Below are 22763 nucleotides of genomic sequence, written 5' to 3'. Positions count from 1 at the left end.
TGCTTAATCACTCTGTATATGAATGATTATTGCATTAGATTTCTGAGCCTTTTGCATTAGCCACAAGGAAGCTCTTGTTCCAGATGTCAGTCACATCATATTTTTAATTTCCAGTGACATGCTGATTTGATTACAAGAAGCAGTGGATTGCCAAGGAAATGACTGCACCCTTTATCAAGTCATAATCTAATTAGCACTGGGGAAACAAAAAATAACTGTCCCTGGCAGGCCCTCGATATTTCCACATTCATCAGCACTGTTAAACATTCCTTTCAACCGCCTGATTTACCGCAGGGCCGTGGTTACTGCTTTCCTACAAGTAATATGTATGAAAAGTAAAATAAAAGAATGTCATTTTAGCCACAGTGTACTTGTAAAATTAGGGTTAGGAGATCTGCAGTATAACGGAGAGAGATACGTTTTTTTTTTTACCATTTTCTAAAAATTTCAATTCTTCAAAAGTTTTGTGAATTGCTTGTCATTTTGAGATTGGTTATCCTTATTTTCAATTGCTTGAATGATAATATTTTAAACAAAGAATATTCTGACTTAGATTCAGCATCTACGGTAGTTGAGTCCATGTTCCTTAACAGGGGTACTAGAAGGTCAGATGCCTGTCCCAGAATCTGATGCAGAACTGAGATTTGAACCCAGACTCTCCCATCTCATAATCCATTACTTGCTACAGTATAGCCAGCTTCCTGGAATAGCCAAAGATATTATTTTTTCATGTTCACCCCACTTGTAGGATCTAACACTATGCAATTGTGGAATTCCCAATATGAGTGATGCAAGCAGAAATGTGAAGAATGTAGTCATAAACTTAAAACATCCTTAATATTTGTGGGTTTAAAAAAAAAAAAAAAAAAGATTGTCCAATGCCCTTAACTTTGCCCTAGGCACTTACCTGTATCAAAACTGTCCTGATGCATTCTTTAGCTACTGCTGCTTTAGAAATTTGATGGAGGAACATGCATGATGCTTCAGTTTTTAGTTGTATCTTGAAGTGCGGTCGTTCAATCTTGATAAAACGTGATATTATCATTCCTAGCACAAGATTATGAAGAAAAAAGAAATGTAGCTGTATTCTATTTTTCTAAGTTTGTTGGTCTTATCCGTACTATATTCTGGATACTGCTCACATAATTAAACTTTGAGTGGACAATACTCTATTCCACACACTGGGGGTGTTCAGTAGGCCAATGCACATACCTGCTGGGCTGAACTATTGAAGCCTCCTCTTAGGGACTGAACTAGTCTGATTTGGAGCTGAGAACAGCACATTATTAAACATGTCTGTTGGATTGTATAAAACACTGCCCCATGATTTATGGGTACAAGGTCTATACTGCAATAGTCTTTCATACAGTACGATACATGCTTGTCCCTTGTTTTAGAGGAAGAGTTTGCAAATCATAAAGGGACCTGTACTATAGAAAGTGGAACTGTGTTTCATAACTGCGCTCCTAACTTTTTAAAATAACAGTACTGTTAAAGAGGCAGGACTGAAGTTCCCCAAACTTACTTCTAAAGGCCATAAACCAATTTGGAAAACAGTTTTTCAGTGGGTGACAGTGACCCCCCTGCAATGCACGTTGTAATACACAAAGGACAGTTTATGAGGGGAGAAAAAAGTATTCCAGGGTGATGACTGATTGGCTGTGTTACTGTTCAGGTCAGGCACGAAAAAAGGATTTGATATTCTTAGAAGCTGATGTGTGAAGGTACATGTCGTGGTTTAGTATTGAATCTTGATTCATCTGCTTGTGACAGCAAGGGTTTGGGATATATGTATTCTGCATTTACTCTTGTTTTAATTCCATTTTAATATTGACCCTGATTTAACTTGCAGTCTAATGCCGTGGTATTTTGTTTGTAAGTGAAAAAAATAAGTAATCTTATAGGACTTTTTAAAAATGTTTTTAGGACGGGTACCCTGTTATAGTAGCAGAATCTGATTGAACATGACCTAAATGTATGTAGTTGATTGTGCTACAAACTCCACTGTTTGGTTAAAAAAAATGCAGTGGCTGACAGTGTTTTTTAGAGGATAAGATTGTGTTGAATAAATCAAACTTGGTTAAAATATGTGACTTCTGAGTCTTAAAGGTTTGGCAAATTCATGGTTTAAAATGCAAAATAAAACCAAACAAAACAATATTGTGCATAGCCCACACTGAAGCTCATGAAATAATTGCTGCAGACTGATCAGATATTCACAGCTGCTGTTTGGCTTTGGCACTAAAGGTTAAACAGTGTAAAAGAAATATTTGAGGTTACCAGTCAGAGGGTCAGCCTCTAATAGAAATGATTGTTTACAGTTGACTGAGGGTTTCATATCTGCCATAAAAGTGTACCTGTGTGTACCAAATGACTGCTTACATGGTTATGTGCATTTTGATACTATGAAAAGCCTCTAAATTGTTATTGTATTAATTGCATTTCTAGGTTCTTGGTAATATGAACACAATATATATATATTACTACGTAGTACAATACATATATATAGTACAAATAAAATATTATTATTATTATTATTATTATTATTATTATTATTATTATTATTATTATTATTATTAACCAAGTCCAAACTCCAAAATGTAATTTCGTTGCAATTTAGTCACAAGCAATGAATGTCTTGGTTCAAACTGTACAGTTTAGTTTACTGCAGGAAGTGTAGAAGCTTACATGAATGTGTAATGGTTGAGTTTAAAAGCAGTGCTTTGAGTGAGTGGTATAGAAAATCTGTAAGTCATTAAGAACTCTCTTGTGTGTAATTTGTAATGGCATACTGTATAAGAGGGCACTGAATTTGCTTTTGAGAATTAGCTTTTTTTTTCGTATTTATTGTTTCAATGTTTATGTGACGTCTGTTTTATTTCAGAGTATGCTGCAGGAGGGTCTTTATATGACTACCTGTCTAGCGATGAAAGTGAGAAAATGGACATGGACCATATCATGACCTGGGCAATGGAAATCGCCAAAGGTAGGTTCTCAAAGAATTTCATGTTATCTACATGACAACAATGTATGGGGCTGGAAAAAAATAATAGTAAAGCCTACAGTATTAATACTGTATGTCTTCTATGTCATTTGTAAGTATTAGCTGAGGTCATGCAACAGTTTAGTTTCCCTGAGAGTAATGCTTTTACCCAGTTACCCGGGGCAAAACGAAGTTAAATGGCAAAACTAAACCTGACAGTATTAGAAAAGCAAGAGCGTTAGTTAATCTAGATAAATACAGGCACTATGTCAAAGATGCCATCAGAGGTTTTATGCATGCAAGCCTACACATTATTAACGTGTTCAAATGTTGTATAAGATAATGACAATTCTTAATCACTGTACTATATAGAACTGTAGCCGGCTAGAATCTAAGAAGTTTTACTGTATATCCTTGATTCTGTGAGGAGACCCTGGAATGAAATCCTAAGGACACGAGCACTGGTTAATACAATGTTGATATCTCACTGTGGCAGTCAAAGTAATACCTATGCTGTATGTAGATAAATATGACATATTTAGCCTAAGAAAGAACTGACACTTCTTTTGTAAGTAATAAAACCTAATTTTTGGGGTTGTGGGTAATTGTCTTCGCTTTCAAGAATAAAGGAATATTTATTGTAACGTTACACAACTGTCTGCAGGTTTGGCTATAAATACATATGGCAGTTAATGGAGTGTATGTGTAAAGTGAGCCTGTGACAGGCCTGTGTGTACATTTTCAAAGCTTGTCTTGGCGTCACACTGAATGTAAACTAAAAGGAAAACTTTTCTTTCTACCTTTCCTGTTAGGAATGCATTATTTACACATGGAAGCGCCAGTGCGGGTAATCCACAGAGACCTCAAGTCCAGGAATGGTAAGAACAGCTTAAATGGTGTCTCATGTGCTCGGTCTGTTCATTTCAGGGCCATGATTTCAAAGTGTTTTCTCTGCTTTAATTCCTATTTTTTTTAAAAGGAAAAAAAAGAGTTATTGTTACAAAATGAGAAACAAATACCTCGAGAGTGCTAAGGAGAGCCCCGATTTATATCGCTTAGTTGTGTGGTTTTAATTTTGTTGAATTACTGGAGCAGGTGTTTCACCTCTTTAAAAAAAAACAGGATTTCATTAAAGACTGGAGTAAACGCTTTGAAAATACATCCCATTGTGTTTCGTTGACATGGCTAAGAATATCTATATGGAATGCATTGTTTTTTTTTCTAAATAATGACCCTCTGTGGTGTCAAAAAGCCTATTGCCCCCAGGTCTTAGGTTGTTGGACAAGTTTGTGTCTGTGCTTTCATGGATCCTAACATTTAATTACATTATTTATACAATAAGTAGAAACTGTATGAGTTATCAGGTGAACTTTGTAAAAAGCTGTTAAGTTAGCCTTTGCAGAAGAGTGTAAATTGTGGGTTTTTGAGTATTTCCCCACTATGGTAGTGGAGAGATAGACAATTACTTATTAGACCAAGACAACAATAAAATGGCACATTCTTCATTGGCAAGTACAACGACTGAGTGGACAAGCTGACAAACCCTGGTTTATTGTACTAAAGTTATAGCTTTCCAAACTTTACACACATCTGTCACTTTGTTCTCTGTTATTCGGTATTCTTTTAGCAGGCAAGTAGTATTTTGTAACAGCATTGTGATCATTTGCATGTCTGCTACTGTACTGTTATTAACTGTGTAACTGTTTTTATTTCTGTTCCAGTGGTGGTAACTGCGGATCGAGTACTGAAGGTGTGTGGATTCATTTTTGGACCTTTATTATATTTAATTACAGTATACCGTGATGTCCGAGTTAAATCCTAAACATCATTTTGCATTTGCTAGATTTGTGACTTCGGTGCCTCAAGGTTTCACTCCCACACGACACACATGTCACTGGTGGGGACCTTTCCGTGGATGGCACCGGAAGTAATACAGAGCCTGCCAGTGTCTGAGACGTGTGATACATATTCATATGGCGTGGTGAGTGATGTCTGGACAGTAACCCTTATAGCACCTGAAACAATATTTTTTATGTTTTCTGCAGTCTACTACGTAAAAGACTGTGGCAAGTCATCCTTATAACAGTCTATTCTGTTAAGTAAGCAGTATAAGCATGGGAAAAGTAATTTAAACTGCAAAACTATGGTGCATATTTACCATTGAAAACTGCTGCAGTTCTTTTAACTATATTGAAAAACACTTCACCATGTCTATTTATGTGCCTGTTTTGTAAGTATGTATGTACATATGGCAATGTAGATGGTGATCTACGTTTTCATACTAATTGTAATTATATTTTGAATTTATAGCTGTGGTGTGGATGTTTGTTGCTAAATCAAATTATGTTTCTGTGATGTGCAGTACCCCATTTGTTTTTCTTTAATTTGAACTTGGGCACATTAAATGGCTCATTGCTTGCCATAAGTGAGTAGGCAGATTTGTAAACGTGTGCATGCCCAGATTCCAAACAGCTGATGGCAGGCATTACAAACTGTAGTGTGACAAACCACATGGACACAGACGCACAGCTCATGTCTGTACTGAAGCCCTCTATCTGTCAAACAGCTAGTGCTTTCCCAGCTTCTGTAAAGGATGTGTTCCTGAAGTGGTAAAGTGTAATGAACAGTGCAGAATGTGAAGGTCATGGGAGCAGTTTGCTGTACTTAACTTGTCTGCTTGAACTTAACCCTGATTCACTAATAATGTAGATCCAGTTAAAAAGGGAATTTTACATCCAGATAAAATCAATTGTGAGGGTATAGATTTTTTTTCAGAACACAATTAGCTGGTTGTGGTTTGTATGCATGTAAAGGTTTGCAAAATCATCGACTTGACTTACAAATAAGTTGTACAGTATAAAACAAATATGTAATTGCGTGCTGAACCAGTTCTGTAAGTCTTAACCAACATACTTTACTGCACAAAACATGTATATTCAGTACCTTCAGTAAAGATATACAAATGAACTGATAGTTGTTTCTCTATTTTCAGGTTCTTTGGGAAATGCTAACACGGGAGATTCCTTTTAAAGGCTTAGAAGGGTTGCAAGTTGCCTGGCTTGTGGTGGAGAAAAACGAGGTAGAGTAACCTCCTGTTTGGCTGAAGGTTTTTCAATGGCTATAAATGTGAATGTTTTGCCATGGTTAAGAATAGAGAGTTGTCACGCTTTAACTCTGTGTGATATAGTACCCATGGTGAAGAAAACGTTAAATTGAATTCGGTACAACACAGGAACTGCTGTAACTTTATCTCGTTGGATATTTGCAATGGAACGTTCTTTGGAATAGTCAGATTTCTTCGACATCTGCCAGCATGAGTTAATAATAACCATCCTTTTTTTAGCCACTGGAACAATATGGACCATCAATGAATACCTTAGCAAAGTTGCACTGTATATTTGTAGGTGAATTACATCAAGTGTGTGTGTGTGTGTGTGTGTGTGTGTGTGTGTGTGTGTGTGTGTGTGTGTGTGTGTGTGTGTGTGGTTTAAATAAGCTGTGTTTTTAGCAGACGTATGCACGATGTATCCTGAGCAATCAACAGCAAATACAGTACTTTGAAGGAGTTTATGTTGATATATGTAAAACGTAAGATAATTATCAACGTGACTGGCTGATTTCACAGACCATGTTAGCACTTATTTAGTTGTGCAAGATTAGTGCAAATCGGGATCTGTGAAACCAGTTGTATTTCTTAGTTTATTTGATAACACCGTGTAACAATTATTATTTTTTTTTTTGGTTCCTGGGTAGTAAGTATTATTTCCTAATTGCTTATGCCTCTAAAGTATAGCAAATTCCCCACAAACTTTGCTTTTGTGACCAGGACAGTGATATTTTGAAATTTATCTATTTTCCAGAACATTCCAGATAGATTCAGTGCTGAGTAAACTTGGAGTAACTTCTAGAACTTTCTAGAACTTTCCAGTAATATAAATAGTAGTATAAATACAGGGGCCTTAAGCCCACCAGTTCAGTTTAGTTCCAGCTGCCTAAGTGGATACATATCTGCATTTTTCTGAGGTGGCATCAAGAGGCTGCAATGGTGGCATTCCTGATGGGTCTCCAAAGCTGTTTTACCAAGTTTCCCTGCTATCTTTGCCTTTGGGACAGCAGGGACACCAAGGCGCACTACCACAGGCGGGACTGGCCACAGCGGACCAAGTTCTCTGTGGGGAGGAACAACGTCAAGTGGGAGCCACTGGTGGACCCCCAGAAGGTGCTGATGCCACCACTGCACATCAAATGAAACAATTTGTCAGAGCTCTAGATAAGGAGTCGGCAGCCTTCAAGTACCTTCAAGACTTCTTCCCTAAGCTGTCTGAGGCAAAGGTCAAAGCCGGTGTCTTCGTCGGACCACAGATAAAGAAGATCCTGGAGTGCAATGAATTCCCTAAGAAGCTCACTAGTAAGGAGAAAGCAGCTTGGAACAGCTTTGTCGCAGTGGTTCGGGGCTTCCTGGGCAATCACAAGGCCGAAAACTATATGGAGCTGGTTGAGACTCTGGTGAAGAACTACAGCACAGTGGGCTGTAGGATGTCCCTCAAAGTCCATATCCTTGATGCTCATCTTGACAAATTCAAGGAGAACATGGAAGCGTACTCGGAGGAGCAAGGCGAGCGCTTCCACCAGGATATACTGGACTTTGAACGCCGCTACCAAGGACAGTATAACGAGAACATGATGGGAGACTACATTTGAGGGCTGATTCGTGAAAGTAATTTACAGTATAATCGTAAATCCCGAAAAACTACTCACTTCTAAATCTTTTGTAGTCATTTTTGTATTACTTTAATTTGGATTCATAAATACATGTTAATGACTTTTCATGTGTTGTTTTTTTCTGACTTTATGTGAACGAAAAGACCGTTTTCTCATTGGAAATAGGTAAATTTCAAAATATCACTGTCCTGGTCACAAAAGCAAAGTTTGTGGTGAATAATAGACATTTTCTATACTTTTGAGGCATAAGCAATTAAGAAATAACACTTACTACCCAGGAACAAAAATTGTGTTGCATAGTGTAATTACTGAAGTGTTTTTTTTTTTTATATATTTTTCTTAGATATAGACCGTCAGTCATTCCATTTCATTTAGTGTGACCACAATTCTTACTCATTACACTTTCATGCTTAAATATACCCTCCACAGGCAGCCGTGGCAGACAGGTCCACCGTGTCATCTGTCAAAGAACATATAAATACATTTCCATTTGTAGACTGATCAACAAACAAAATGTTAGAAACAGTGTTAGAGTCTGCGTTGAAATACGGATGCTGAAACACTGCAACAGCAAAAAAAAAAAAAAAAAGTCTGTTATATAAGACGTTCCAGTTTTAAAAAAATCCTTTTTGTCTTTTGCTTTGCAGAGATTGACCATTCCCAGCAGCTGCCCAGCAAGTTTTGCTGATTTAATGAAGCAGTGTTGGGACTCAGATCCAAAGGTAGGTTGCTCTGTATTAAATTGATGTAGGGTGGCAGCTTTATATCAAACCTCTAATTTACACTGCATGCTTGGGATGTAACTTCATGCTGCCTGCAATCAGCAGACCCTTAATCCTAGCATCGGCTGTCTTAGAAAACAAGTTATCTAGAATATATCCAGTTCCAACACCTTGCATGCCCTGATGCGTAGGCTTAGTGCTTAAAATATATGATGTACAGCTGTGTGGGTGTGCTTAGTTACAGAAATCTGTTCTGTTTTGTTTTGTCAGCTTCTGGTTATTTTATTTTTTATTTTTTAAATCACTGTAACAGTGTAAACCTAAATGAACACCCTATTGCTGCTTATGTAGATAAGTCTTAATGACAATGAAGCTATTTGGACACATTTTGAGGTTCAAAGACAGATTTTATTTGAGGAATAAAGCATAGGCAACAGCATGAAAACAGCAATAAACCTCTCCATCTGTTGCTGTCAAGGAGCAGTTCAAATATTTGTTCTTGGTTTATACCATTAAACAATTGTATTCCTCTCAAAAAAACAAATGGCCTTTGCCCTTGCTGTAATGATAAAACATGATGTTTTTAATTAGAAGGAAATTCACAAAATGTACTTTAACAAAGGGGCTTTTTCAACACAATAAAGGAACAGTAGACAGTCCAGGCCAGTGGCTCCAGAGGCAGTAAAATTGCTTTGGGGACAACTCCATTGTCAATAAATGACCAAGGACAAATATATCCAAGCAATCATGTTTGTATTAAACAACAGTAACTAATGAGAGAGGTATATGAACTAGAGACTGTTTGTTAGCACTTCTACACTGTAGGCCAACTGACAAGACGTGGTCAGTCCTACAGAATATAATATTGTTGATGATGTGTCTAGCACAACAGGGTGTGCACATGACAGAATCCCCCTATTTTTAAACTGTTTGGTGTGTTCTTCCTGAATCTGTGTAGTGTCCGAGTACTAACAGCTGTTAGATCTGTAGTAAACAGTACGGTATGTTATCTCGGACAAGACAAGACAGTCCTAATGTATGCCTTTATTTCAGCTAGATAATAAAAAGTGTAAAGGTGGTTAATTGTAACACAGAGCTGTTCGTGGCTGAAAATTTTCTTTAAATATAAATGCGCACAACCAGAAGCCATACTGTTGGCAAGACTGGTACCATTTGGCCGTTTTAAGGGTGGGGGAGAGTTGCCACTGTTTACTGTTTGCATTATTTATTTCTTTTTAGTGGTGGGTGTGGCATAGGTTCTATCATTGGGGAAATCATTTTCTATAAAAAAACAACCTGTGTTTCTGTTTGTTGTTGTCCTCCAGAGAAGACCACATTTTAAGCAAATCATGATGACCCTGGAATCCATGTCCAATGACAGCCAGCTTCCAGACCAGTGTAATTCCTTCCTGCACAACAAGGCCGAATGGAGGTACAGCTACATCCCCTTTACGCTTGCCAAATTTAAGCCATTTTAGTTTGAGTAATTCCTCCCACACAACTTGCTACTATCAACAGAGATGAGCTACTTTAGTCCAGCTTTCCACTCGTTTGCCAAGTACCCTGACTCATCATAAACTGGTCGAGGCTGATCTAATACAGCTGTAGCCAAGACGGTGTGTTTTGGACTAAACGCAAATATAATAAAATAAAATAATACACCATTTTTCAGTTCAGACACTAAGACAATAAAAGCATACATGGGTGTAGTTTTACAGTTTGTACAACTAAAAAGGGATTACATCATCACGTCCAGCTTTGTGCTTTCAGAGGTGTTAGGATTCTTCTATTTATTTGCCACTGAGTTCTCTGGTCACTTAAAATGTGCTTTCGGGCAGTGGGTTTACCAGGGCAGTGTGGGAGTTTTTAACCTGCTATATGAGGGATCGAAGATCTTCCACGTTCTAATAGATGACTGGCCATCAACATCACAGTGTAAAGCAATTAAGAATACATGGTGTTTATCAAAACACTAGAAAATGAGGCTTGATTCCAGTTCTTATTTATTTATTTTTTCATTTACTTTTACCATCCCAGATTTACCTGGTCAGTGCTGTCGATGTTAGGGGTAGAAGTTGGGGTGGTACCTCGTAAGACTGCAAACTAACAATGAGAGTGGAGATAAGTCTATGAGGGTTGCCCTTGGGGGTAGTCTCTTAAACAGGTTTAGAAATATCTATTTTGTTACCTAAAAGCAGTCCGTGCTTGGCAACATAATTGCATTAGTGTGTGAGGTACTGTGTTAAATAAACCTGGTTGACAGGGGTCATGCCTGGAAAGCAGAATTCCCAGTCCTGTTCTCGCTGCTTTCTCCAGTATATCATGGCTGTCTGGGCCTGTCCCTGTGAACACGAAGGGGGTGGGGGGGGGTGGGGGGGGTACTTCAATCTGTTTTTTAATAGTAGCTATTAAAAATGGTGAGAGGAAATTCAGAAGGGGAATCTGAGATTTAAAAATAGGACAGTAGAAGGGAGAGAGGATGAGAAATTCCATGGGTGTTTGTCAGTAAACAGGCGAGCAAGAAAATCAATTACAGGAGAAGTTTACAGCACAAGTGGAAAAATTGATCATGTGTGGAGTTTTAGAACTGCGTCACATGGCTCAGTATAAATAGCTGCACTCTGAGCGCTACCCTGACTCAGCCTGGGTCGTTGGGTTTAAGACTGCAGCCTCTGCAGGCAGTGATACAGCACTGAACAGCATCACCTGCTGGTCATATCAGTGACCTGCATAATCCAATATGTTTTGCCTAAACTCTAAATCAGGGTTGTGTTTTAAGTCATTCAAAACCGTTCCCTCGTTTTGTCCATCATCTACACATTCGTGGAGTACCAATGATGAGCAAACTCAGATTTCTTTGATAGTGTAACTTAATAAAAAAAAAAAAAAAAAAAAAAGTATCATGACCTAACCCATTGTGTCTTAAAAGTTTCAATGGTGAAGGTCACAATAATCTACTGGATTTATGTTTGTTTTATATTGGATCACACCAGAGAAGACCTAAGAATTTTAAAGGGAATTACTTGCAGTTGACCTTGACCTTTGACCAAATTTGTCTGCCATCTTTTTGCAAAAAGACAGTATATTGCAGTGACTGACAATGACATTACCATGTGCTTCAGGGAGTATTTTGTTTTAGTTCAATGTAATATATATATATATATATATATATATATATATATATATATATATATATATATATATATAGTAGATATATATTATATATATATTTTTTTTTTTAGGTCAATTTGAAAGTCCTAAACTATGCCAAGGTAGATTCTTCAGAATGATATACAGTACTGTTTTTAGTACTCCTCCTTCGGGATTATGTGTGTTAAAATGATCCTGGAAACCCAGGCATAACATTCTTTGTGTGTTAAAGCCAGTACTGTGTCCTTTAGACTGGGAGGCGAGACTGGAGAGATCCAGATGGAAATTGTGAGCAATTTGTATCTGTCAGTAAGCAGCAATCCTGAACTGCTTGTTCTTTGTAGATATGAAATTGAGGCCACGTTAGAGAGACTGAAGAAGCTGGAGCGTGATCTGAGCACTAAGGAGCAGGAGCTGAAGGAGCGGGAACGACGGCTGAAGATGTGGGAACGGAAACTGATAGAACAGTCCCACACGCCGGTGAGTGAAGCAGGAGAGGCTTCCCTGTCAGAGCTGGAGCTAATCCCAGTAACACCCTATCCAACATTGTCAACAAAAAAACAAACCCCAAAAAACATGCTGCACAGTTACAGGGACCACAACAGTCCAGTATGTTTAATGGCTAAAATGTGTTATGTAGTAAGAGGGTAGGGATTCAGAGATTTAGTTTAGCTACAAAACTAAGGTTTCCTTTGGAAAAATATTACATTTGTTTGGTTGTAACTGACAATATTTATTTATGTTTAAAAACATATATATGAGAAGTATCTGTGTATGTATTGAGTCTACAGAACATTGCATTTCAAAACTATGCTGACACACTATGGCACACTTTATGTGTGTGTGTGTGTGTTTTGAATTTAAGCAGTCTGAAGTAGTGTATTGGTGCCCAGAGTGTTCTGCAGACATGGCTTTCACCTTCACTTTTATCTAAAACTTTTAATATTTTTCTTGCCAGCATTCTAAAAAATTAACATTTTGCTCTCTCTATTTTGAGAAATCAAAAAGGCATCTGGAAACACTTCTCCTTTCAGTTTTCTAAAAAAAAAATAAAGTAACCACTTGACTACAAACAAAAAAATCAATCTTTGATCTTTTTCCTGACTTATTTTGTGATTCTAATTCCTTTTCTTTCTGTACCTTTTCTTAGCTTTTCTTGCCTGTTACTGCAAAGATTTCGGAAGAGTCTTTCTATGAGTCTAAAACAGAGGAGTCAAACAGTTCAGAGATGTCTTGTCAGATCACTGCTGCCAGTAACGGGGAGGTAGATGGCATGAACCTGCAGGCCATGATGAAGGGCTTTGGGGATATTCTCTCTATGGACCTGGCAGGACCCGTCTTGCACTCTGGGATACAGATAAACATGCAGGCCAAGCAGAACTCCTCTAAATCCACCAGTGTCAGAGAAGGGAAGAAAATCAACATGGCTGTGTGTCTGGGCGCATTTAACTGGTCAGATGACAGTGACTAATTCAATTAGTCACCCATCCTGTCCCCTCAGGCCTGGCATTAGTATATAGTTATGGCAGACCCATAAACTTTTATTTAATTCAGGCCTAGATAGAACATCAGTTAGTTGGAAAGCCTGTAAAATTTATAAAACAGCTTACTTGGCCTGTGTTGAAAGTGTCTGTTTTTGGATCAAGTCGTGGGATCTGTTTTTATGTGAAACTACGTGCCTGTTTTTGCATTATATATACATCAGGACAGTGACAGTAGTTCACTGAAATCCCTGTACCCCGCTGTGGCAGCAGAAAGCGTATTAATGGTTTTTTAACCAAAATACTGTTTGTTCATTGTCATGAACATTAAGGGGTAGATGTACTAAGATGGGCCAGTCGCAGTGCAAACATACCACAATTTGCATTTACGTTACGACAATTCGCAAAGTATACATTTTGTCATATGTACTAAGAAAAAATATGTTAATGAGTTGAGTTGTGGTTTGCTGCAGCAGAGGGGCCCGAAGGATAATGTCTGTACATGCAAGGGTGCAGAATCAAAATAGCATCATCTGTACAATGCATTCAGTTCCATCTTCATTTTACCTATTTTAATACTGTTATAATTATATATATATATATATATATATATATATATATATATATATATATATATATATATATATATATAAAATTAAAGGCAGTTTAATCCCATCAGATTCTATAGTGGGGCCCCAACCTTCACCCCCAAAAAGTTTTTCATAGTCATACAGTAGCCCCTCGCTAAACCGGACGTGTTTGTCCGCCATAAGGAGGTGTCGGGTTTAAAAACAATACAAAAAAATTGCACCCACATACATTTACAGTTCTCTATGTATTTTAAATATAAATCATTGTGCTGAAATAACACTAATGTGTTTTGGGTAGGCTACACATTACATTATGTAAAAATATAAATCTGTACAGTAGGCCTCTACAGTATACAGTAGTAAAACCAAATGAATACTTAGTGCACTTTTTTTGTACTGTAGCCTACTACCATTATTGGTAACACAAAATAAATCCTGCTGATGCATCGTACACATTGGTGTACAATGTGAATAAAAGATTATTTTACATTGAAATGAAATGATTTCAGGGTTTTGTGTGTTATTTTAATTATTATTTTTAACTTGGTCTACTTAGTAGCCTAGACAATTAACACAAAATAGACCATGTTCCTATACAGATGCTCAGAATGAGCTGGAGGGGTTAGTGGCACATGTGTGCAGTCTATTGCTCCCAACACGCTGGGGAAACCAGAAATGTCATAGAAATTTATTTTCAAGGCTTGTAAGTACACCCTGACTTTAGTGAAAATTAGGTACTTGGGTGTTCGTCTCAAAAATACATTGAGCACAACTGGCAACACACAGGAAAAAGCGGACCGGGAAATACCAGCATCAATTGTTTTAAAACATGCTTTCAAAAGTTCTTAACAAATTGATGTAATTGTTAGTGTTAATGCTAACAGCGTAGCGTTTGTTTAGTACATTTCAAGCTACACTTCCGACTGGTTTGCGTGTGGCTTGCAACGAAATTGCGACAGATGCAACACTTTAGTACATCTACCCCCTAAATCTTTAACATGCGCAATGGCTGCAAACCACCTACTTAATTTTGTTCATCTAGCTAACACTATATTAAGCAAACTGTTTTTAATGAATTACTCGTAATGTTTCATGTGGAGGTAATGTATGTATTTTTATATTTTATTTCAATGGTACTTTTACTTGCCTAAGAAATACAATACCATGATTACATAATATAATCAAAAAATGTCGTTGATGAATATTGTATTTATCAGGAATATTCAGTGTTTATTTATTTTGTTTTATATTGATTGAAAGTTTGGTCTGGTTGAGTGGTTTCAGCTAAAACTGCCACCTTATAATATATATATATATATATATATATATATATATATATATATATATATTAATAAATATCTTTTTTAATTGAGTCCCACTACTTGCTTTTATTATTTTATTGTACCTTAATCGTGTCAGTAGGTGTAGAGTTGGGTTTAAGCTATTTTGTAAGTATTAATGAGGTTATACAGTATACAATATGTTTAAGGGAGCATCCATAAAAAGCAACACAGGCCAAACTAAGTGCTGTTTTCTTTCATCCCACTTTTTTTCCCATTACAGTTTAAAGGGATACTTTATAGCCTCACCATTTCCCTTTTAATTTCAGTTACAGGCAACTTGCTTTCCTATAACGTGTGTTTATGATTCTCCATTGGTTCTGCTTACATTATTATTTGCCACTATTTCAACAAAAAGGCATTTTTAATTTTTTTTTTGCTGGAATAGATAGTGCAGTACAATAAGCCTGGCAAATAAGAATCTAAGGAAAAACAACAATAGAGAATACTACAGGACACACATGGGATATTAAAGAGAAATGTAGATTAGATCATAGCATTTATATGAGACAAAGGTAGTTCTGTGTGGAATGTTGGATAGATCTAAACTCTGGCAAGAATTTTTCCCATTTTCCAGGTGTCATACTGTATTGGCATTATACAGTGAGTGCACTGTATATAAATGAAATGCACTAGACTGGTCTGATCTATCACAGACCTGGGTGCAGACCGGTGCAGTGTGGTATCGCAAGGGAAGCGTTTCATCCCAGCTGTGCTTCCTATGTGCTGTGTTTTCATAGCTGCTTTTCTTAAAACTGCAAAAAAATGAATGATGATTAGTCAGTTACCAACTTTCAAATCATGTGAAAAGTCAACCACTTTTATAAAGGTTTTAAACTATACTGAGCATCAAAAGAAACGTATCACTTACATTTGGATATAATTCACTAGATGTGATCGAAAAATGACAAACTTTATTATGCTGATAAACAATTGACATCAGAGATGCTGCAAAAAGATCTGTCGATCTTAAGCAGGTGTTGTGACTCTCGGTCTCCCAGGTCATGGCCTGTCATTGACAGACTGTGTCTGGTTATACTGTCTTGCCAGATTTGAAATTGCTGGCTGTGAGCACCCAAGACAGCGAGCCACAGTACGCTGCCGTAGTCCAGCCTCCAACATGACGATTGCATAAAGGTGCTGCTCTCTTGACAGACGTGGCATTTTTTTTTTCTCTGTGATTTTCTTTATTGCTTTTATTCATGCTTGCAATTCAGCAGCTGAAATCACTCCATATCCAGTGTCCAATCAACTGTCTCACTCATTAGGTGACTAAGTGCATATGCTTCAGTGATAGTCACTCAAGCATGTCATGATCAAGGATAAATGATTGAGTGATTAAAAAGAAACCAAAAACATTTTGTCAATGTCCATCATTATATACCTTTATTGAGAAGTTTCTTTTGATGCTCGGAATACTATTAAAGTGACAGAATGTCACGTGCACTGCATTTACAGCTTGTGCACTTTTTTTTTTTATAATACTACATTTGAAATGGATACTGTGACATAGTCCTATTTACAGTTCACATCAGTGTTATGGGCAGTTTGATATGAACTTGGTTTTGTTTAGTTTTTTTTGCTGCTTTCCTTCTAAATACTTGTTTTTCAATAAACGTTTGACATTAAATAATGTATTCTGTTGTTATTTCTGTTCCTATTAAAACTTTCTGTGTTTCACATTTCTTAAATCATTTCCTTCCCTGATTTTCTTTTTGTATTAAGAAATATTGGACCCAATCCCCACAGTTTTAACTTCTGGTTTATTTAAAGTTTGTTTTGAAGGATAAAGTCTGTATGCATGCAATTTTTGTTGCTTTATTGTTCATTTTTTCTAAAGTGTTCATTTCCAATGCAATACTTGAAGATAATATCCTTAAGGAACAGAAAAACGACAAGCGTTGAATTGAAAACAGAACTGGCAGAAGGCACAGGTGTCATTGTCCATCCATCAAGTGACCAGCACCTTTTGACCATTGTTCCAATTTCTGTGTTCTTGTGCATATTTTAGCCTTTTAGTCTTGTTCCCCTTTCTTCACAGGTATTCTTACTGCATCACATCCTTTAAGTCCTGATTTCAAGAGTGACCTTCATACTGTTGATTTGATGGACAACGACACCTGTGCCTTCTGTCAGTTCTGTTGTCAATTCAACGCTTGTCTTCTTTCTATTCCTTAAGGATGTTATCTTCAAGTATTGCTCATCCTTGTTAGACAGCTTTTTGGGTCTTCCAGTCCTGGGTTTGTCCATTACTTATGATGTTTCTCTGTACTTGTTGATTATGCTTTAGATGCCACACCTTGAAAATCGAGTGATGCAAGCTATTTCACTCAATGTTTTTCCTTCTTTATGCAAGTCAAGGTTGTTATAATAGTAGAGGCTTTGAGTAAATTGTTGATGCTCATAATGCATCAGAGTAGAAAAATGCAAAATGTGTAAGATTTTTGCAGTGTGTGTGTGTGTGTGTGTGTGTGTGTGTGTGTGTGTGTATATATATATATATATATATATATATATATATATATATATATATATATATATATATATATGTGTGTGTGTGTGTGTGTGTGTGTGTGTGTGTGTGTGTGTGGTTGTTATACTGTATTGTTATACTTTATTCAATCTATATTGAAGAAGTGGTTTTCATTCCTAAGATTTTTAACTTTAAGCTAATTTCCAGAATTTATGATATGGAAATCAGTCTAAGATTCAATAATGCTCTCATTCCACTAGAGGGCAGCTTTCACAATATATTATTGAGGCTGTTTTAAGGAGTTCAAGTATTGAGCAGTTTTTGCTGACATTGGCATCTGGATTAATTAGTGATCTTATTTTTCCTAGGGTGTCAGTATGTTTCAAAAGTTTCATTGTGATAAAATGATGCAGAACATTTGGTAAATTAATAAAACTCTTCGGTAGCTAGTGTGAAATATTTTAAAGGCATGAACTATACAATGCAGTGTCCTGGTGTTTATAAGTATGAAGTTACTTTATACTTGTAGGAAGTTTTGTATAATGACCATATATTGTACATACCAATACCAATAGAACCAATCACATTGCCTCCTGGTAGTATATACATGATGTTTAAAGTGCAGTCTACTTCAAGCAATAGTTTGGCAAATACGTATTTTTAACATTACTGCTGAGGTTTATCTGGTACCAATGAATGGTGAGTGTGCAATTCGCTTACTGGAATCACTGGTTAGTAGAATCATGGTTTGTTGAATTCACTAGTTCTATGTCCCCTAGATAACAAATATATTTCTTATTATAAAACATATTGGCCATTGTAATTATTTAATATGAATAATGTATTTTTTTTATTGTGCAGCTATTGCCATCTCTTGACATCTATGCATGGACAGAGGAGCATGTGGTAAGCATACAATATGCTTTGTAATATGTTTTAATCTGTTCCACATACATAAACAAACGGTATATCAAATATACTGTATATAATTGTTGCTTAATTTTAAATAACATGTTTTGAGAGCCAATATGTTATTTAATTTGAATGTTATGTTTTACATATTCACAGTATTTCTGGATGCAGCAACTATTTGGAGAAGGTAAGTTTTTAAATACTGCATCTAAAACAGAAGAAAAAAAAAATGTAACAATTTAATCTTTCTATATTTAACTATATAGAAATCTTAATAAATAAACCATGGTACTGGTAATATAACATACTAAACTTGTGTAGAATGTGACCTTCTATAGGTTACTTAATTTATTGCTAATTTGGAGACAGTCATGTGTAAAAAAGCCTGCAGCTTTCTGCGTTCTGTGTGGGTGTTCGAAAGGAGCGAACGAGAGAGAGAGAGAGAGAGAGAGAGAGAGAGAGAGAGAGAGAGAGAGAGAGAGAGAGAGAGAGAGTCAAAGAACAAAACTGAAAGTAAGAAAATAAAGAATCAGTGAAGGCAACTGCCCAGCCTGACCTTTGTTTTGTGTTTGAGAATTTGTTTTGTTTACCTTTTTTACTTCGCCCTGTGAGCAGTGTTTCTTTTTGTTTAAATATTTTGGTTTATTTTTGTTGAAAAATAAAAATAGTGCTGCAGTGCACTTTTCACCCGAGTACCAGTCTGTGTGATTTCAGTTCCTGCTTCTGGCCTGACGTCACCACTCAGTCGCCCTGTCACTATATATATGTCCCAAATTACAAAACATCAAAAACTCTTTATAGCTTTAAGATATAATGATATCAGTGATCTTTATCACCGTTTGTCTGTTATTATTGTAAAGAAACTTTTGTGTGACAGTTTTTTATTGAAGTGTCTTGAAGCATTGTTTGATTCCTGTTGGCCATTTTGCTTCAAACTTTTTAGGGGAAAGCTTTTGTGACATGAAGAGATATGCAGATCTGTTTAAAGAAAACCACATCACAGGCAAAAGACTACTACTTCTGAAGGAAAGTGACATGAAGGACATGGGGATCAAATCCAGAGGACACATTATTCATTTGAAGGTACGAGTGTGACAAAGATTCTGTATAATACAGGCAGCACTTCAGTCATCCTTAAGGAACTGCTGGTAGTAAAGAAGCAATGTTGACCTCACCTGAGCCTGTCGTAGTTTACTTACCTCTGTGCCAAATAAAGAACTAGTCAGATTTAGCTTTCAGTGCCATATAGCAGTATTATTACTAAATATTAAAAAAGTAAACTAATAAACCAGAGGGTGGAGTTTCTTAGTTGAAGTGTAATCATTGACATTGTGTGTTTTCTTCCAGACTGAAATTGAGAAACTAACCCAAGATTATTTGAGTCTTTTCCATTTCCCTCCTTTAATGAAGGTAGGCTCAATTTCAGTTGAATCTTAAAAGCTAAATGAAAAATGCTGTTTAAAACTGAGAATATACAACCATGCTAATAGTGTAGACCACATACATGTGTCAGATGTTTCAATAAAACAAGCAATTCCTAGAGTTATTAGAAATGCAAATCAGTGTGGTATTTGCCTTCCTGTGTTTCCTGTACTTAGGATGCTGAATCTGAAATAGAAGATGATGCGACAAAAATTGTGAATCTGGAGCTGGTTTTCGGTTACCATTTTAAACCAGGAAGTGGCCCTCAGGTATGATACACATATGTGTGTGTGTGTGTGTGTATGTATATGTGTATATGTTTGCAATTTATATATATAAATGTAATATTGTGTTGAGTTTGAAGGTATTGTTTTAATTCATTTTAAAGATGAAATTACAGAGGCAGTCATACATCATTTTCATTTTCTGAAAATTCTTTTTATTTAAATCCACTGGCTTTTAGCTCAGTTGAATAGACCCCAAGAAGTTGTTTGTCTCTCTGTGGATGTAAGTTACCTTTTCACAATCACTGACACCTGTGTGACCTGAGATATTGAAGTCTATATTTTAGGGATTGTTTGTCTGAATTTCATTACAAACTAAACTAACAGGAAGTTAACGCATATAACTCCACAAATTATGAACTCAGTATGCATGTAACATAAATTAGTATTGAGGCAAACACTATAAACAATATATGCATGTTTCTAACAAGTTTATGCATGTATAGGGTGCTAGGCCACACAGATGCTTGTTTTTTGTTCACAAAAATATAAAGGTATAGTCTGTACAATGATGTTAAATAGAGCAATAAACAACTGAGATATATATAATGGATCATTTGAAGGGATTATGATTGACCTCTATTTCAACTCATTGGGCCCTATTTTGAAGCAAATACTAGAGTTGTTTTATTTATTTTGGGAAAAAATATATTTTTTGTCTTGCTTCAAAATAGGCTCCACTAAATGAAACAGTTCCTGAGAACATTTTTTAAAATGTATTTGTATTTATTTATTTGTTTGTTTGTTTAGCCAGGAGATGTACCCATTGAGATGAGGCCTTGTTTATAAGGGGGTCCTGGAAGGACATTTGAGTTGTCCCTCATTTTCATTTTTCTCTCATGACCGTCAAAGTCCTATTTTTTGAGAGCTGTCAACTGTCATTCGTTTAATCTGAACTTCAGTAACCGTTGTGTTTTATAGATTGTTATCGCAACTAGTCAGCCACGTCTTTAATTGACATCCAGACTTTGAATGACACAGAGTTGCCATTAAGTAGTATACAGTAAAGGACACGGTATGTAGCGTTTATATTTTGCAGTTCCTTTATTGCTTAAAAATACCTTTTGGTTTCAATTAAATAAATGTAAATGTATACAAGCTGAGGATCCTTGTCAACCACTTCTAATTTTTTAGATAGCAACCGTCTTTAACCTTTCACCTTTGAAACAAACACTGAGCAGTCTCAATCCAATTTACATAATTTGCTGTAACACATTCATTACATTTTTTTTTAATGTTTTTTATGTTTTTTTTTATTTTTAATTTAGTTCTTTCATCTAAAGCAATGCTTCATTTCCATTCTTCACAAATCTGGTTCTTTGTAGGGGCGTCTTAAAAGAAATAAAGAAGACTGCTACTCTAGGGCTGTTTGAATATAATCAAAAATTGCCCATTTAGCCAGAAGTCATTTTCTTTTTAAAAGGCAAATGTTATTTAATCTTTCAGCTGTTCATTGTCCCAGCATAAATACTTTCTTTTCAGTGCATTTGCAGGGCTGAAATGAGCCTGCTAATTGCCTCCCATTTCGACTGACATGTGGTGGTTTAGTGGGTAGAGAACACAGCAGGGAGAAGGAAATAGGAGGCTGAGAAAATGAGAGCTAATTATTTTCCCTGCCTCGTGTCAGGTTTTATGTCAGCCTTGTTTTTACAAACTAGAAGGTTTAGCACTAAATAAAACAAACTGGCGTCATGTTTTTATATACTGGTGGTGTCATGGAAGCAGCTGCGCTTCTCAAAGACAAAGTAATGCCTGCAATTGTATGGACACCATCTGACAGCCAGTGTAGGTCTCTGCTAATGAGGATATCACAGTGGTGCCAAGTGAAAGGTTCTGAATTATGTATGAATAGTCATTAGAACAGCCATAGTCCTGTACATCATTACTAGACATTGTTTCTGACGAAGTGATTAAAACAACCTCAGTTCTAGACCCCAGTGCAGCTTGTAAATGCTGGTTTGGGTTATTAGTGCGCTTCTAAGCCAGCAGCTTTCTCTGGATTTCTTTTTAGTTACAAGAAAACCCCTGGGACAATGCAAGAGTGGGTCACGACACCTTGTAGAACAGGCCGCAGTGCATTAACAGCTTGTGTTATCTCGGCATTGTTTTTTTAATTTTTTTAATGTGATCCAAACATGCTAGCATTCCATACATTGTGGGGCAAAAGTAGCTCAGCTGTGACCAGCGGGAAAAACAATAGTGAAAGATAAACTCTCTGTCTACATATTGGCCTTGATTATACTTTTTTCTGGAGACTGCTAAGGTAAAAATACATAATTTATATTTACTGTAAGCATACAGTGGAGTATTGCTAACTTCACAATAACAGAAACAAATGTCTGTGTACTTTCCTTAATATTTAGGCTAAAACACATTTAGGCTACAAGTTGTCGTCAAAAGTTTAAATACCCTCTATTTGCAAAAGTGTTATTTACCAATTTATTAAGTGTTAATATTGGTACCCTTAGGACCGTATAGTTTATCAAACAATACTTATAACACTTAATACATTGGTATTTTTCTTCTGTTCACTCACTTTGCATTTTGTTAATTGATAAATATAAACTATTAACATGTCTATTTTTGAAAGCATTCTTACTTTAGAGCATTTTTTCACACCACACACCTCCTAAAACGTTCACCAGTACGATTTTGAACACCCATATAATATATACTACATATTG

The 22763-nt window shown here is 36.3% G+C and overlaps 1 protein-coding gene across 6 annotated transcripts in view; it reads left to right on the top strand.

Annotated features, from left to right (window-relative positions):
- The window catches only part of zak (sterile alpha motif and leucine zipper containing kinase AZK), a 36686-nt gene that overhangs the window by 7131 nt on the left and 6792 nt on the right, over positions 1-22763 (top strand). For 4 of the 6 annotated variants that reach the window (XM_041261841.1, XM_041261842.1, XM_041261840.1 and 1 more), the window contains exons 4-16: positions 2885-2986; positions 3796-3861; positions 4705-4733; positions 4827-4964; positions 5976-6062; positions 8353-8427; positions 9753-9859; positions 11922-12057; positions 18323-18367; positions 18530-18560; positions 19317-19456; positions 19721-19783; positions 19972-20064. In XM_041261841.1, the coding sequence (XP_041117775.1) occupies positions 2885-2986; positions 3796-3861; positions 4705-4733; positions 4827-4964; positions 5976-6062; positions 8353-8427; positions 9753-9859; positions 11922-12057; positions 18323-18367; positions 18530-18560; positions 19317-19456; positions 19721-19783; positions 19972-20064 (1112 nt within the window). Of the gene's footprint in view, positions 1-2884; positions 2987-3795; positions 3862-4704; positions 4734-4826; positions 4965-5975; positions 6063-8352; positions 8428-9752; positions 9860-11921; positions 12058-12727; positions 13461-18322; positions 18368-18529; positions 18561-19316; positions 19457-19720; positions 19784-19971; positions 20065-22763 lie in introns of those variants that run through there. The other 2 variants (XM_041261845.1, XM_041261844.1) reach the window with 1 other exon arrangement.

The sequence above is a fragment of the Polyodon spathula genome, chromosome 10 (assembly GCF_017654505.1).
Source record: "Polyodon spathula isolate WHYD16114869_AA chromosome 10, ASM1765450v1, whole genome shotgun sequence".
Lineage (NCBI taxonomy): Eukaryota > Metazoa > Chordata > Actinopteri > Acipenseriformes > Polyodontidae > Polyodon > Polyodon spathula.
Note: the sequence above shows the minus strand (reverse complement) of the source record. Positions and strands in the feature narration are given on the sequence as shown.